Genomic DNA, 15,889 nt, shown 5'->3' on the forward strand with positions numbered 1-15,889 from the left:
TCCTCTTTACCCTGGTTGAAACTACTGGAGAATCCCAAACACAATTAAACCACTGTAGATATACTACTTATGTCCTGGTAATATTTGGTTGTGTGTCTTTCCAGAGTTCCTACTATGTGTATCTGTATGTATACCTTTTCAATTTATTTTACAAAAATGGGATTATAATTTTTTTCATTTACTGTGTTTATCTTTTCATATCAGTAGAGATCATTATCATTTTAAGAACACTCTGGAAGTTGCTCAGCTTTTATTTAGCCAGTTCACTACTGTTAGACATTATTTTCAGTTTTTTTGAAATTATGAATAGCTCTTTCAGCATCTTTGCACATAAGTCTAACACGTGTCTAATTTGTATCATTAGGATAAATTCCTAAAGGTGGAACCATTGAGTAAAATGTGGGGGATGATGGTCTCACTTTTCCTCTGGAAACTTGGAAGGCAGGCACATCTTCCTGTTGGCGACCACAGATCAGTGAGGACAGAGCTGGCTCTGATGCACAGGCCTTAGAAGAGGTCTTGGACTTCTTGATTGCCCACTTAGGGTTTTTGTCTTGCCTTCCTAAGTCTACTCACACAAAGACTTCTAGAATGTTTGAGCCAAAGAGAGTCTTTCAGATTCCTTTATGGGATCTGCTGTGATTCAGGAGCCCTGAACTATAAAGCAAATCCTGCTATGGACCTGGAGTCTCCAGGCCTTAGTCCCCCTTACACAAGAGGGTAAGAGCTGTGAGAGACCAGTGTTGAATTCCTGGGGTTTTCGCTGCCTGCTTCTTCCATGATCTCACTTTCCATGATTTCTTCAGAAAATAAAGAGTTTGAGCATGTGTCCTCCTTCGGTCCACCACGTCTTCCGTCTGTGGGAACCTGCAGGTTGCTTGGTGGCGTGGGGCAGTGATGAGGGTGAGGAGCTGGTTGGGGCCCTCTCTGATGGGCGCTGTATAACCACCTCTCCTTTCTTGCTTCCACAGAACATTCTGCCCCGGCCAAGGTGGTGAGGGCAGCAGTTCCTAAACAGCGCAAAGGTGGCAAGGTAAGAAACATGAGTTGGCAACCCAGGGGTTGGGGTGGGCTTCCTGGATGGAGGTGGTAGCCTCTTTTCTGTTGTAGTGAGTGCTTCTGGGCTGCAGGGGATTTCTGGATTCTCTCTGAATAGCAGAGGCACTTTTTCTGGGTCTTTGTTGTGGATGATTCTCGTGGTCAGACTGGTTTTGGCTTATGATCTCTTGGTGGAGCTGTATTTTGGATGAGGACCTGAATGGTGGAGGCAGGGTTACCCTGGAACCCTCACAGAATGTGCCTTGCAGGTTGGTGACTTTGGAGATGCAATCAACTGGCCAACACCTGGAGAGATAGCCCACAAGACTGTGCAGGTGAGTCTGTGGGGAGGGATGGGCAGGTTTGAACTCCATCTACATGTTCACATTTGGCCGCAAGCTTTCAGAGCCTTGGGTATTAATTTTCTGTTTTTTTAAAAGGAGTGGTTGGAAAATATGGGCAACATTGAAATAGCTAAGAGTCATCCTTTGAGCCTTTGCTGTGTGACAGAGACTGCCAAGTGCAGTTTATCCATCATTTCACTTAATCCTCAATGACTCCTAGATAGGCCCTTCGGTAATTCCCATTTTACAGATGAGGCCACTGAGGCCTGGAGGGGAGGTTAATCACTAGTCCTGGATGGCCAGGCAGGGATTGAAAGTCACGTGTGTCATATCTAAAACCTGTGTTCTCTACTTGGATTGCCTGTAAGTGCAACAGAATGGTCATTAGGGCAAGTACCCACCTCCAGAACACAGGTTATGGGGAAGCTTACATAGCTTTCCTAAGCCCCAGCAGAAGGTGGACCCCTGATCAGTCCTTTCCTCCCCAGCATTTTTTTTCTGGGCCGACAGCAAGGTTCCTCAATGGCTTGGGCCACTGGACTTTGTTCACAGACAGGATTGGTGTGGACAGACCAGAGGCCAGTGTCTCCTCCATCCCACAGGTGATTCAAACCACATGGTCCTGTTGTAGGGAGTAAACAGCTGGCCTTTGCAGACCACAGCCCATGTCGAGGGGTTGTCTCTCTCATTTAGACTTAAGGGACTTGGAGAGGCAGGTTGTCCTCCGCCTGTCGCCTGTTTGACCACTCTTCCCAGCAAAGGCATGTCAGGTGTGAAAACAGAGCCATAGGATACATCCACCCCAACCTGCATCACGTGCTGCAGTAACAGGGAGCTCCCTTCCTTCCCATCCTGAGTGGCTTTCAGATGCACGTCACCTGCCTGTTCTCTGCTTCCTGCTGCAGCCACAGGCCCACAAGTCTCAGCCTGCCCGCAAGCTACCACCCAAAAAGGACATGAAGGAACAGGAGAAAGGAGAGGGGAGCGATAGTAAGGAGAGCCCAAAAACCAAATCGGATGAATCGGGGGAGGAGAAGAATGGGGACGAGGACTGCCAGCGAGGGGGACAGAAGAAGAAAGGTGAGTGGCTTGGAGCAGGACTTGGGAGGAGGTAGCAGGCAGAATCAGGGAATGTGAGAACTCAAGTGCTGCTGGAGCAATTTTAGGAGCCCCCCAAAAGTGCTTGGGAGTTTTATGGGTGTAGGCTGCTGGGCTGGCAAGCTTCCTTCCAACTATGTGTCCACCATTTCTTTTGCTGTAACCAGCATTTGGAAAGCCCTGTCCTCAGCACTGGGGCTCAAGCAATGCAGAAGACAGGGGGTCCCTCCCACAGTGTGTTCTTCGTGTCTCTTGATGTATTGCTGCCTTGTGTTAGATTGCATTTAAATACAGGAGATCCCATTGCTCTGGCTGAGATGGCTAGGATACATGTTTGGCTGCTGTCATACGTATCTAGAAGAACAGTGGTTTAACCAATATGGAAGATTGTTTCTTTCACTTGATAGCATGGTAGAAGTAGGCCAGGCCTAGAATGGCAGCTCTTTCATCCCTTTGTCTTGCTGTGTGTTGGCTCTTCTCATTCCAGGTGACTCACTCTACTTAGCAGGATGGGGAAAAGGGAGAATAGCTCCCTGCTTTTTAGGGATGCACCGTAGAATTGACTGCTTCCACTCAGCTCTCCTCGGCATGTATCTAGGGGAGCCTGGAGGTGTGGCCTTGATTCCAGGCTGCCATGTGTCTGGCTGTAGAGCATGTGCTCTGGAGAAATCAGTGTTGGGAGTCAATCAAGAGTGTCCATCACACTGAAATCCACTGCCTTCTTATTTTAGAGATGAAAATGAGGTCCAGTGAGGGAAAGGCATTTGCCTGAGGTGACCAGGGGGCAATGAAAGCCCTGCCAGGGACAGAGGATTGGGGGTAGAGATGGGCAGGAGGGGCCTCTCCTTCAAGCCTTTCTTGTGCCCACGCTGTTCTCCAGGGAACAAACACAAGTGGGTTCCGTTGCAAATAGACATGAAGCCGGAAGTGCCCAGAGAGAAACTGGTCTCACGCCCTGCTCGTCCTCCAGAGCCACGACACACCCCCACCAGCCGCGGGGAGATCAAAGGTATGCGCTCCCACTATGGAGGGCCTGGGCCTGGGGCTCACCCTCAGGCCTGATCTGATGCCCCTCTCCCCATAGGATCTGAGCCTGTCACCTACGTGCCCGTGGCCCCCCCCACTCCAGCCTGGCAACCAGAGACCAAATCGGAGCCTGCCTGGCATGACCAGGATGAGACATCGAGTGTGAAGAGTGATGGGGCTGGTGGGGCGCGGGCTTCCTTCCGTGGCCGTGGACGGGGGCGTGGTCGCGGACGGGGACGCGGACGGGGTGGCACTCGAAGTACGTGAGGCCCCTTTGGGCTCCGGGATGTCTGAGGGAGTTCAGTGGGGGCGGCGGGCGGGGATCTCCTCTCCCTCATGGTGCTTGTTCCCCCCATAGCCCATTTTGACTACCAGTTTGGCTACCGAAAGTTTGATGGTGCGGAGGGGCCTCGCACCCCCAAGTACATGAACAACATCACCTACTATTTTGACAATGTCAGCAGCACTGAGCTTTACAGCGTGGACCAGGAGTTGCTTAAAGACTACATCAAACGCCAGATGTGAGTGTTTGGGCGTCTTCCTTCTGGAGTCACGGTGGGGTTGGGGGTGCCCAAGGACGGAGTAGGGCTGTGCAGGCCCTTCTGGGGATCACAGTGGTTGCTGCCTCTGGCTGGAGGTAAAAAAGATAATTTGAGGGAACTGCACTTCTGTTTTAAAAATTAATCAGTTAGTGTTTTTAAAAGGAAAGAAAATGTCTAGATTCTGTTCCCGTTGGGCCTCTGTTTGTAATGGCAGCGTTGTCAGAATGCTAATAGACACTGAGTTCTCATTGATGAGGCTCAGTGCTCAGCTTCATAGGCATTCTCTTACTTGGTTATGGAGTTACCTATTTAATTTTTATGAACTGGGTTTTATCCCTTTTTTATTGATAAGTAAACAGGCCCAGTAACTTGCCCAACTAATAAGTGGCAAGGCACAGATTTCAGTCTGTTCCTGTCTGACTTGCAAAACTTTAACTCCTAACCTCTCTAATGGACTGTCTCTCAGTCAGGTGAGGGGAGCCATACAAGGAACGAGATCGTTGCAATAGAGTGTGATAAGCAGTTTAGGAGCAGAAGAGAAAGTGACCAACAGTATTGGGACTGGATTTTAAAGGATGAGGAGCTTGTCAGGTATACCAAGAGGCTGAAGGGCAGAGGGTGACAGTTTGACCGAAGGTTAGGGAGCCATGGGAGGATAACATCATCTCTTTCCAGCCTTTAAGATTGTAAATACAGAGGGACAGGGTTGGTCGGAGGCTGTGTCAGGTTCCTGGAATGTACAGAACAAAGAAGGCATATTCTCACATGATGGAGCAATCACACTTCTCCCCTCCACCTAGTGAATACTACTTCAGCGTGGACAATTTAGAGCGAGACTTCTTCCTGCGACGAAAAATGGATGCTGACGGTTTCCTTCCCATGACACTTATTGCGTCCTTCCACCGAGTGCAGGCCCTTACCACTGACATTTCACTCATCTTTGCGGTATGTCTCCCTCCCTGGGGCTGGGGTGGAGGGGAAAGAAAGATCCTTACTTAAGGAGCTGGAGTTTGGGTCAAGCCCAGGAACCCCAGAAGAGTCCTCATCTCATTACTTGTGCTAAGATTCCAAGGCTTGGCCAGCCTCTCTCTCTCTCCCTCCCTCTCTCTCCTCCTCCCGTTCCCTTCCCTTCTCTATCTCACCTTCCTCCCCCTCTGTCGCTCACCCCTTATCATGGAAGACATCAGACATGGAAGATTTATAAAAGTCAATCCAGTGGTGTAATGAGCCCATTACCCAGTCTCAGCAGCTATCAATTCATGGCCAGTCTTATTCCGTCTATCTCCTCATCTGTTTCCTTTCCCAGATTACTTTGAAGAAAATCTCCAGTAATCTGACATTTTATCCATGTTTCAGTTAATTTATCTCCAAAAGATAAAGACCTGTTAAAGAAAAGTACTCACTATATCATTATTGCATGTAAAAATATTAATGATTCTTTAATATCACCAAATATTTGTTCAGTTGTCAATTCACCCCCCATTTCAGAAGTTTTCTTTCAGTAGTTTGTGAATCAGGATCCAAATAAGATCAATACATTGTCTTAGGATATCTCTTCCTCTCTCTCTTCCCTTGCAGTTTTTTGTTGGAATGCTAGATTATACAGCTTGTAGAATTTTCCATAGGACACAGTGGTACATTTTACATGTTCCATATTCCAGATTTTTTGTAAATTAGTGATTGAGAGGCCTGATCAGATTCAGGTTTTTTTCTTCCTTTCTCCCTCCTTGTGGAGAATACTTTATAGATAGTGATATATTCTCTCAGGTGGCACTTAATGAATGCTTCACCTGGTTCTCTTTTTTGTCATATAAGCTGTAAGTCATTACCTGTTACTTCATTAGAAACTATAAAATGGGACTTCCCTGGTAGCACGGTGGAGAAGAACCTGCCTGCCAATGCAGGGGACAAAGGTTCGATTCTTGGTTGGGGAAGATTCCACATGCCTCGGAGCGGCTAAGACTGGGTGCCACAACTATTAAGCCAGCACTTCAGAGCCTGAGCTCTGCAACAAGAGAAGCCGCAACAGTGAGAAGCCTGAGCACCACAACTAGAGAAAGCCCTTGCACAGCAACGAAGATCCAGTGCAACCAGAAATAAATAAAATTATTAAAAAAAAAAAAAAGAAAGAAACTATAAAATGTTTATGTTCTATATGTCTGTATTCGTTTGCTGGAATAACTCTTTAAGGAGGTGCTTTGCCTTATCAGCTATTTGGTTACCAAGAAGCATGTAAAAAAAAAAGCAGCGTGTAGTTTGTACAGGAAGGGCAGTTAAGTGCTTGATCTTTTCCGTTGTTAACCAGTTCTCAAAATTATGAGCTGATCGCTAATAACCTTCAAAGGTAACTGGTAAGGTTTCAGTTTGTGTTTTTGTTTTAGTGTCATTACAGACTAGTAGATTCAAGCATTTTGTTTCATTTATTGTAGTTATTATGCTCAATCAAATCATTGCCAGTGGGACCTTGGTTCATCTTGTACTTTTGTTGCCTCAGATCTGGAATGGCCTTTTTTTTTCTTTAAGACACTCTAGGTCCTTTATTTTGGGGAAATGGTAATTCTGATATTTAGATATCACAGCCTGAATTATAGGGTGTTTATTGCTACAATTGGTTGTTTTTTTTTTTTTTTTTAAATACATCATGAGATTACATTGATATTTTCTGTTAATATTTCTACAGTGTCTTTACTTAACCCAAGGATCTTTTATGTTTGTAACTATTACTTTCTCCCATGCCAAAAATCCTGATTCCAAACAACATCAACATAAACTGTTCATTTGTTTTACTCTACACATTATGCTTACAGTACCACTCCTACTTCTAAAAATTTTTTTTCCCCATTTTTACGGTCAGTGACTATTTTCTTAAGTTGAAATAATTTTTGTGTGGTTGTGTACATATTAGTTTTAGTAATTTTGCTTTGCTCTCACATTTTTGGGAATGCTTTCTTACCCCTAATTTCTTACTTGTTTTACATTTATATAAAATATTTATGTGGTTCCAAAGGCAAATGGTATGTTGAAAGTCCAACTTAAAAGATTTTCTTAATACTTTTTCCCCTTTTACTATAAACAAACTTTTTTGAATCCCCCCATTAAAAAAGAAATAAGTAAATGCCTCTCTGTATTATATACTTACCCTTTCTTAGATGAATGGTAACATGTATTTCTTCACCATTTTTTGCTTTCAGTTAATGTATCTGGGAGCTGGCCACTTAGTAGTGGTAGTGGTAAAAGAAAGATACTCCTCGTTCTTATTTACAGTTGTGTATATATATCTTTTCGTGGTTTAGCCAGTGTGTCTTTGGTGTAGGAGTGGGATGGTTGAACTGAAGGGCACATGCGTATATAATTTTGCTAGCTGTTACCTGATTCCCTTTCTAGTGGGTATGCTTTCTGCAATCTCACCAGCAGTGTATGAGAATGCCTCTTTGCCCAGCCTCACCAACAGAGTATGTTGTCACATGTTGGAATGTTTTTCTTTTCCATTTAAAAGAATTTGAAAAGAAAACTCTTCTCTACTCCCCATTACTTCACCCCCTTTCCCCAGAGATAGATACCTGTAGCCCTTTACCTGTGAATCCTAGAAAAATTTGTGTGCATTTGCATGTTTTTACTTAAGAATTCCAACATCAGTGGAATCTTAAACTCATTGACCTAGACCTGGTTTTTGTGACTGTTAACCACCTCAACACATTTGAAGCTAATTTTTAAGCCTGAGTTGTGTTGGGTTGAATGGATGGCCATAATTGGTTTAAATTGCCTGTGTAGTGGCAAGTTTAGGTAGTTCCCAGTTTTTTCCTTTTGCAGGCAGTGTTGCTGTGAATGGCCTTTTATCCATATCTTAGACATGTTGTCACCTGTTGGTACAAGTATTTCCCTGGGATTGATTCCTGGAGTAGAATGGCAGGGTCAAAGGGCAAGTGTGTTTTGCATGTTGGTACCTCTTATAAGTTTGAACATCTCACGCGTCTGCTGGCTGTGGAAGATGGAGCCAGTTTTCTTATACTCCTGCCAACTCTGGACTTTGCGCTGAGCTCATGGGGCTCAGTCATACCCCAGCTTCCAAGATCTCAGTCTGTCCATGTCTTCCCTCTACATCTTCTCCCACCTCCTCCCCTACAGGCCCTAAAGGACAGCAAAGTGGTGGAGATCGTTGAGGAAAAAGTACGCAGGAGGGAGGAGCCAGAGAAATGGCCTCTTCCTGGTCCCCCGATAGTGGATTATTCCCAGACTGATTTCTCCCAGCTTCTCAACTGCCCAGAGTTTGTGCCCCGCCAGCACTACCAGAAAGAGACAGGTAGGTACCCTGCTGGCATGTGGATGCCTCCCTGTTGCCGTTGTCTTCTGGCCAGCAGTCCTGCTCAGAGCTGGCATCAGGAGGAGGGCTGGTGGGATGAGGACCTCCCCTTTCCACCCTTCAGAGTCAGCGCCTGGCTCTCCCCGTGCGGTCACTCCAGTGCCAACCAAAACAGAGGAGGTCAGCAACCTAAAGACACTGCCCAAGGGCCTGTCCGCCAGCCTCCCCGACCTGGATTCTGAGAACTGGATTGAAGTGAAGAAAAGGCCTCGGCCTTCTCCAGCACGACCCAAGGTGGGTGAGGCCTGTCCCTATCCTGGATTCTAGGGGCTTAGGCTGGAGAGTGCGGAACGGGTATCACATAGGCACAGAGCTCTGTATTCTAAGGGAGTAGCAGTCAGGCCAGGTGGTTCAGGGTTGTGATGTAAGCCGCAGGTCACCAGTGAGTGCAGGAAGGCTGATATGGCCTGTTTCTATTTCTGGTGGATCACCCCTCATGACAGCCTTCGCTCTGTAGTTCCTGAGTGGTATTTTTCACAGGAGGAGATCATGCAGCCTCTGGCAGCAGTCTCATTGAAAATTAAATGTTTCTTAATATTTGGCTGGGTTTTTTTGTTTGATTTTTTTGGGGGCGGGGGGGTTGTTTGGGGGCTTATTTGGCCCCTCTGTGTGGCATGTGGGCTATTAGTTCCCTGACCAGGAATCAGACTTGTGCCCCCTGCAGTGGAAACGCAGTCTTAGCCACTGGGCCACCAGGGAAGTCCCTTGGCTGTGCTTTTTGTCTCATCTAAGTCCTTGTGGCTGCATTATTTAGTGCCTTCCCCCTGAATTTGTCCTCACAAGCTCACATATAACTCCATCAAATCCTTTGAAAAGGGAAGGGAGAAGGAGCAGACCCATGGCCTGGAGAGTTAGAGTCTAGACTGGAACACAGGTCTTCTGTCATTGCTGGCTGGTGATCTTGGGAAACTTCTCTAATATCTGAAGGCCTCACTTTATCTTAGGCTGAAAGGAAGGGGGGGTTAGATTGCTCTAGAAATAGTAGACCAGTATATGAGTAGCTCACACATAGTCCTCTGTTAGAGAAGTGTTTCAATCTCAAACTAAAATTTGAGGAGCAAACTTCTACTCCATTCACCTGCCCACAGCCATCCCTTCTTTGGATACCTTGGTCTAGGCCTTGAGAGGAGACCTGATAGATGACCTTGGACTTTGGGTCTGTGGAATTCTGTGCCCCTTTTCCACTGTACCACTGTGATCGACTCCCTCATCTCCTTCTTGCCCCCACACCCCCAACTTCCCTGTCTGTTCTGGTTGTTCAAGAAGTGTCAGATAGGCTAGAATTGTGAGGACAAGGTAGTAAGTGGACAAGGACCTGACAAGGTTCAGTTCAGTCTTGAAGACTGCAAAGGCTTTGGAAAGGCCTTTCCAAAGCCACACTTAGCCCCCATTCCAGGATTAGAGCCCTCCACTTCCACCTGGCCTACCGTGACCCTTGTAAAAGGGAATAGTTTTAAGATTTATACAGAAAGGTTTTTTTGGCACAGCAGGAAATTAATGTTTAAATATGTTCTGTGAGGTAAACAGATGTTTTACCTCCAAAAACTTTCAGATAAATTCAGCCTATCAACACTCTGAAATACTTTGTTTTGGCTGAAAGGAGTCTTGTTTTTTCTCTTGCCTTTGGAACATGCCGTGTTTTTGGGTTTTTGTCTGTTTTGCCTCTTAACAGTCTTTGTCCCTGCCTTCATCTGGCTTACTTAAATGGGCCCTTTCATAATCACTTCTTCACAGAAGCCTTCCCTGAGTGTCCCCATTCCCACCCCCGATTGCCTAAGTGCTCCTCCCTAAGTACTCCCATGAGGCCTATTTATAGTCTTTACCATCACATTGCAGCTGGTTGGTTGGTTGACTTTTTCTACCACTAAACTGTGAGCTCCATAAGTTCAAGGACCTGGTCATGTTCACAGGGCCTGCTACCAGTGGGTTCTTATCCATTTAGCAAGTAGTTGAACATGGGCTGTTGTTAGGTCGCAATCTAAGTTCTGAGGGTATAATGGAAGGCCAAGGCAGCTGTGGTTCTTGCCTGATGAAGCTTCCAACTTATTGGGAGGAGTTGGGGATGGAGAAATGGATGAATTAGCCTATTGAACTTCTTCATGTACCCACTTGGAGGCCAGGTGCTGTGGAGGGATGTGTATTTAGGTAAATGAGAGTGCACTTCATACATAAAGGGAACTTGTCGTTTGAATGTTTGTGAATGACTGATGTGCACTGTGAGTGGAGAAACCCAGAGTCCTATGGGACATCCTTTTTTTGTGAGTGACTCCAGTGCTGACAGCTGTGACTTGGTGTCATTATCAGGGCTGCAGATGTAAAAGTCCCGTGTTGAGGGGTCAGGGCTTCTCTCGGGACAGTGACAGCCTGGTCTAAGGACTTACCGGTGATTCTGTCTCTCTTTGGTTTCCCCCCATTTTAGAAGTCGGAGGAGCCCAGGTTTGTTCACTCGACCACTCTGCCTCAGCATCTGCCGTCTCAGCAGCTGATGTCCAAGGATCAAGATGAGCAAGAGGAACTGGATTTCCTGTTTGACGAGGAAATGGAGCAGATGGATGGGCGGAAGAACACCTTTACCGCCTGGTCTGATGAGGACTCTGACTATGAGATTGATGACCGGGATGTCAACAAAATCCTCATTGTCACTCAGACACCACCTTACATGCGCCGGCACCCGGGGGGCGACCGCACTGGTAACCATACCTCTCGTGCCAAGATGAGTGCTGAGCTGGCCAAGGTCATTAATGATGGGCTCTTCTACTACGAGCAGGACCTGTGGACTGAGAAGTTCGAACCCGAGTATTCCCAGATCAAGGTGAGCCTTGGGCATAGTGGTGGGGGTCTAGGGTGCCTGTGACGTGAGGCAGAGGAAAGCTGACAAGCGCGTGACCTTGGGCACAGAACCTCAGCACCCTCATCTAATAAAAGGGGGGCACTGCTTGAGGGGGGCATTAAGAATGAGAAGAAGTGTATAAACGCTGTAAACTGCCCATGTGAGAGGTGATCATCCTGCTTCTTGATCACCCGCATTTAATTTCAGAGGTTGGCTAGACACTTTTGTGAAGAATAAGATTGGATTGTCATTTCTATTGTTAAATATTTATGCATGTATTAAAGTTTAAAGGTCTTTTGAGGAACTTGCTTTTGAGTGTGGAATATGGAGAAAAGATAAGTCTTTTAAAAACTCACTGCTGCCCAGTCAAAACTGGCGTTGTAGGCATTTTACAGAGTGGATGTGTTTGGTGGTTAGTCAGCTTCTGGTGAGCCTCTGTAGTGAGTGGTAGTAGTAATGTGTTTCGAGATGAGAGAATTGCAGGAAGAGAGTTGGGGAGGGGAGGCTATAGCAGGTTCCGGGGGGCTGGAGTTCTGACCTCAGTGCTGCTGCAGGGAGGGCTGGGCAAGTCTTCAGCCCTGCTGGGTGAGCACACTCAAGCCTGGGCACCTGGAGTTGAGGCATGGTGATGGGCAGCTGAGAGCCCAGGGACCAGAATTCCATGTATGTGGACGTGGGAACTGCCCTCTTCAACTTCCTGTCTGTCTTGATTCCTAAAACAGGCTAGGGCAGTCCTCTTACCAGCCTCTTTCCCCCACCCATCTTGTGTCCTCTATAGCAAGAAGTTGAGAACTTCAAGAAAGTCAATATGATCAGTCGGGAGCAGTTTGACACGCTAACCCCTGAGCCCCCTGTGGATCCCAACCAGGAGGTCCCTCCTGGACCACCTCGCTTCCAGCAAGGTGAGAGATGACCCTGCCACCCTGGCCTGAGTGGGACAGTCTGGAGCTGTCGGAGGGCTTCCTGAGACAGGCAGTCACAGGCCTACCTCTGCTCACTGTCTCCACTCTGCTTCTGCAGTTCCCACTGATGCCCTGGCTAATAAGCTGTTTGGTGCTCCCGAGCCTTCCACCATCGCCCGCTCTCTACCAACCACTGTCCCAGAGTCGCCAAACTACCGCAATGCCAGGACCCCCCGCACACCCCGGACACCGCAGCTCAAAGATTCAAGCCAGACATCACGGTTTTATCCAGTGGTGAAGGAAGGTCGGACACTGGATGCTAAGGTGAGGCGTTGATGCTGAGCCACTAAGTCCTGGGCTCAACTTGACTGCCTTCCGGGGCTCTGCTTCTCTCCCTTGTCTTGAGCTAAGAAAGTACCACATCCCACCTCCCCACCCCCCACAACCTGCTCTGTATTCTTAGGCTAGTGGGCCCACCGGGACTGAGTGACCTCATCTGCAGTGTGGAATGGGGGGTGGGAGCGGTGGCCCCATGCAGCCCTGATAAGAACTCAGCAGGTCCTTCAGCAGGTCACATCCCCGCAAGCCTCAATTGTGTCACCTGTCAGGTAGGTGTGCCAGTTCCTCCTTCAGCTGTGGGCATCACGTGAGACTAGATATGAAGATGCTTTGTAAATTGGGAGATAACTCAGACTTTAGGAGGGTATTGTAATCCTACAAATACTTGATGCTCCTCAGAGTCATATGAGTATGACTGTATATTAACAAATCCCACACTGACCTTTGCAGACACCTCGGAAAAGGAAGACAAGACACAGCTCGAACCCACCTTTGGAGAGTCACGTGGGCTGGGTGATGGATTCCCGTGAACACAGGCCCCGGACTGCTTCCATCAGGTGTGGGCCCTGGGAAAGGGCGACAGGCTGACCGCAGGGAGGGCAGCAGAGCCGTGACAGTGATGAGACCAAGACGAGAATACCTCTTTGGTTTGCAAATGAAGGGAAATTTAAGGAAGGGGCCCTCATCCAAATCCAAAAAAACCAGGAGTAGTCTAGAGAGCTTAATCCAGATCCTGGGGAGAGGAAGGCTGCTTTCTGAAGTGTGGTGGCTGCGTGGTATTCTCATGGGAGGTTAGCTCAATTGATTTCAGACATGCATATCTGCTGCCTTCCTCAGGATAGCTCAGGAGTTGAATAAAAGAATTCCGAGATTCTCCACCCTAGGTCTGCTGGAGCACCTTCTGGGGGTTGGGCCTGGATTCCTTTTTATTTATTCTCAGGAAAATGACCCCAATGTTCTGAATTCCAGAGCAGGTTTGGGAGCCACTGACCTATGCACTCTTATTTATTCCCTGCAAAGATAGGTAGGTGGTGGTTTTACAAAAAATATGGATGGGTTAACCCATTACAGCTCGGCTAGGAAAGTTAAATGTTAACATGGAATAAATAAACAGCTAAGAGCTCAGATTTGGGCATTGTACAGATCTGAGATGTTAAATATTAGCTTTGTGACAGGGCAAGACTCCCAGTCTCTATGAGCCCCAATGTCCTTGCTGTTAAAAAAAAAAAATCCAAATGTTGATTAAGTGAGACCCATGCTTATAAGTGAGATCCATGCATATAATTAATTAAGGATCTAGTACAGTACCTGGGCCTCTTTGTTACACTGAGAGGCTGGATGTTGAAGGCTGGAAGGAACCAGAGGGACCCCTCCTATCTGATGGTTGGCTGCTCTGGGGAACCTGGTGACACTCTGTTTCATGGTATCTGCAGCTCCAGCCCCTCAGAAGGCACGCCTGCAGTTGGCAGCTATGGCTGTACCCCTCAGTCGCTGCCCAAGTTCCAGCATCCTTCCCACGAGCTGCTGAAGGAAAACGGCTTCACACAACACGTCTACCACAAGTATCGTAGGCGCTGCCTTAATGGTAAGAAGCACAGAGGGAGAGGGCGGAGCTTCCTGGGCCACTGCTGAGATCCAGAGTATAAGGGCTGGTGGAGCAGGTGACTGTTCTCTCTAGCCTCAGAGCAAGAAGTGACATAACATAGTAGGAAGGACTGAAGTTAGTTTTGGAATATAGGAGGCAAAGAGGATCTGGTGCTTAGAATATTCCTGTTCCTTGATTTTTCTCTATTGATATTAAAAAAAATCAGGCGTTTTCTTTCCTGTTTCTGGTGAAACCATCGATGTCACAAACAAATATGCATGAGACAGCATATATTCTCCAGAAAGATGATGACCTGTGGACCAAATCCAGCCAGCAGCCTGTCTTTGTACGGCCCTGGAGCTAAGAACAGTTTTTGTTTTAACATTCTTAGGTAGGGGTGGGGAGGGTGAGACTTTATGACAGAGACCATATGTGACCTGCAAAACCTAAAATATTTACTCTCTAGCCCCTTACAGAAAAAAAGATGGCTAACCCCTAGTCTGGATGAGAATGTAAGGAGAGAACCTCTCTAGACACTCACATGTTTCTTTTTACCACAAAAGGAGATAACCTTTTAACTGTAGGTTTCTCTTGGGTTGTCTCTAAAGATGCTCAGAGCCATGCTCACTAGAGTTACTGGTCACTCAGCCCCCTTTTATTCAGCAAAACATGGCTGCTCAATGCTTGATTCATCTACCTTACTTCCCTCCTCGTGTGTATGTGTGTGTAATAACAGCTTTAGTGAAATACAGTTCACATACTGTATGATTCACCTACTTTAAGTGTATAAACTCAGTGGCTTTTATATTTGAGTTGTGCATCCATCACCAGAATCCATTTTAGAACATTTTCGTTACCTTAGAAGCCCTGTGCCCCTTACTAGTCATTCCCCATCCCTCCACCTCCCCAACTCCTCCCAGACCTACACAACCACCAGTCTACTGTCTCTATGGATTTGACTTCATATAACTCGTGATCCTTTGTGACTGGCTCCTTTCCTTTAGCGTATAATTTCAGGGTTCATTTATGTTGTACTGTGTGTCAGTACTTAATGCCTTATCAAACAACATTCTGTGGATGATACCACCTTTTTTTTGTTTATCCATTTGTCAGTTGATGGACAAAATTTCTGCCTTGTCTTTTCATGAGCAATGCTACTTTGAACATTCCTGTACATGTTTTTGTGTGGACATAGGTTTTCATTTATCTTGAGTGGAAGAGTGTAATTCCTGGGTCATATGATAGGGTAGTTTTGTGTAACGTTTTGAGGAACTGCTGCAAGACTGTTTTCTTAAGTAGCGGGATCATTTTATATTACTCACAGCAGTGTATGGGGGTTCTGATTTCTTCATATCCTCCTGACACTTACTGTTGTCTTCCTTTTGAGTATAGCCATCCTAGTGGGTATGCAATGATATCCTGTAATAGTTTTTATTTGATATGATGTTGAGCATTTTTTCATATGCTTATTGGCCATTTGTATATCTTCTTTGGAGAAATGTCCATTCATATCTTTTGTCTATTTTTTAACTGAATTATTTGTCTTTGTTATTAAGTTGTAATGAGTTTTTATTCTAAGTCCCTTATCAGATAACATAATTTTTAAATATTTTTCCCATCCTGTGGGTTGTCTTTTCACCTTGTTTGTTGATCATGTCCTTAGAAGTACGAAGGTTCTTAATTTTTAAATGATACCAGATTTTAAAAACTTTATCTGTTGTTTCTTGTTCTTTGGTGTTGTGTGTGTGTGTATATATATTTTTAAATTTTTAATTGGAAGATAATTGCTTTACAATATTGTGTTGGTTTCTCCCATGCATCAACA

General features: G+C 46.2%; 1 protein-coding gene across 4 annotated transcripts in view; it reads left to right on the top strand.

The window, feature by feature from the left end:
• Positions 1–15,889, top strand: part of LARP1 (La ribonucleoprotein 1, translational regulator) — an 83,115-nt gene that overhangs the window by 62,773 nt on the left and 4,453 nt on the right. For 2 of the 4 annotated variants that reach the window (XM_061151801.1, XM_061151797.1), the window contains exons 2-15: positions 972–1,033; positions 1,308–1,373; positions 2,288–2,462; positions 3,361–3,489; positions 3,565–3,765; positions 3,865–4,027; positions 4,849–4,993; positions 8,174–8,348; positions 8,473–8,642; positions 10,828–11,220; positions 12,017–12,140; positions 12,259–12,464; positions 12,930–13,036; positions 13,913–14,064. In XM_061151801.1, coding sequence (XP_061007784.1) covers positions 2,339–2,462; positions 3,361–3,489; positions 3,565–3,765; positions 3,865–4,027; positions 4,849–4,993; positions 8,174–8,348; positions 8,473–8,642; positions 10,828–11,220; positions 12,017–12,140; positions 12,259–12,464; positions 12,930–13,036; positions 13,913–14,064 — 2,089 coding nt within the window. In that variant the 5' untranslated portion in view covers positions 972–1,033; positions 1,308–1,373; positions 2,288–2,338. The remainder of the gene's footprint in view (positions 1–971; positions 1,034–1,307; positions 1,374–2,287; positions 2,463–3,360; positions 3,490–3,564; positions 3,766–3,864; positions 4,028–4,848; positions 4,994–8,173; positions 8,349–8,472; positions 8,643–10,827; positions 11,221–12,016; positions 12,141–12,258; positions 12,465–12,929; positions 13,037–13,912; positions 14,065–15,889) is intronic. The other 2 variants (XM_061151798.1, XM_061151799.1) reach the window with 2 other exon arrangements.

The sequence above is a fragment of the Dama dama genome, chromosome 9 (genome assembly GCF_033118175.1).
Source record: "Dama dama isolate Ldn47 chromosome 9, ASM3311817v1, whole genome shotgun sequence".
In the NCBI taxonomy this organism is placed as follows: Eukaryota; Metazoa; Chordata; class Mammalia; order Artiodactyla; family Cervidae; genus Dama; species Dama dama.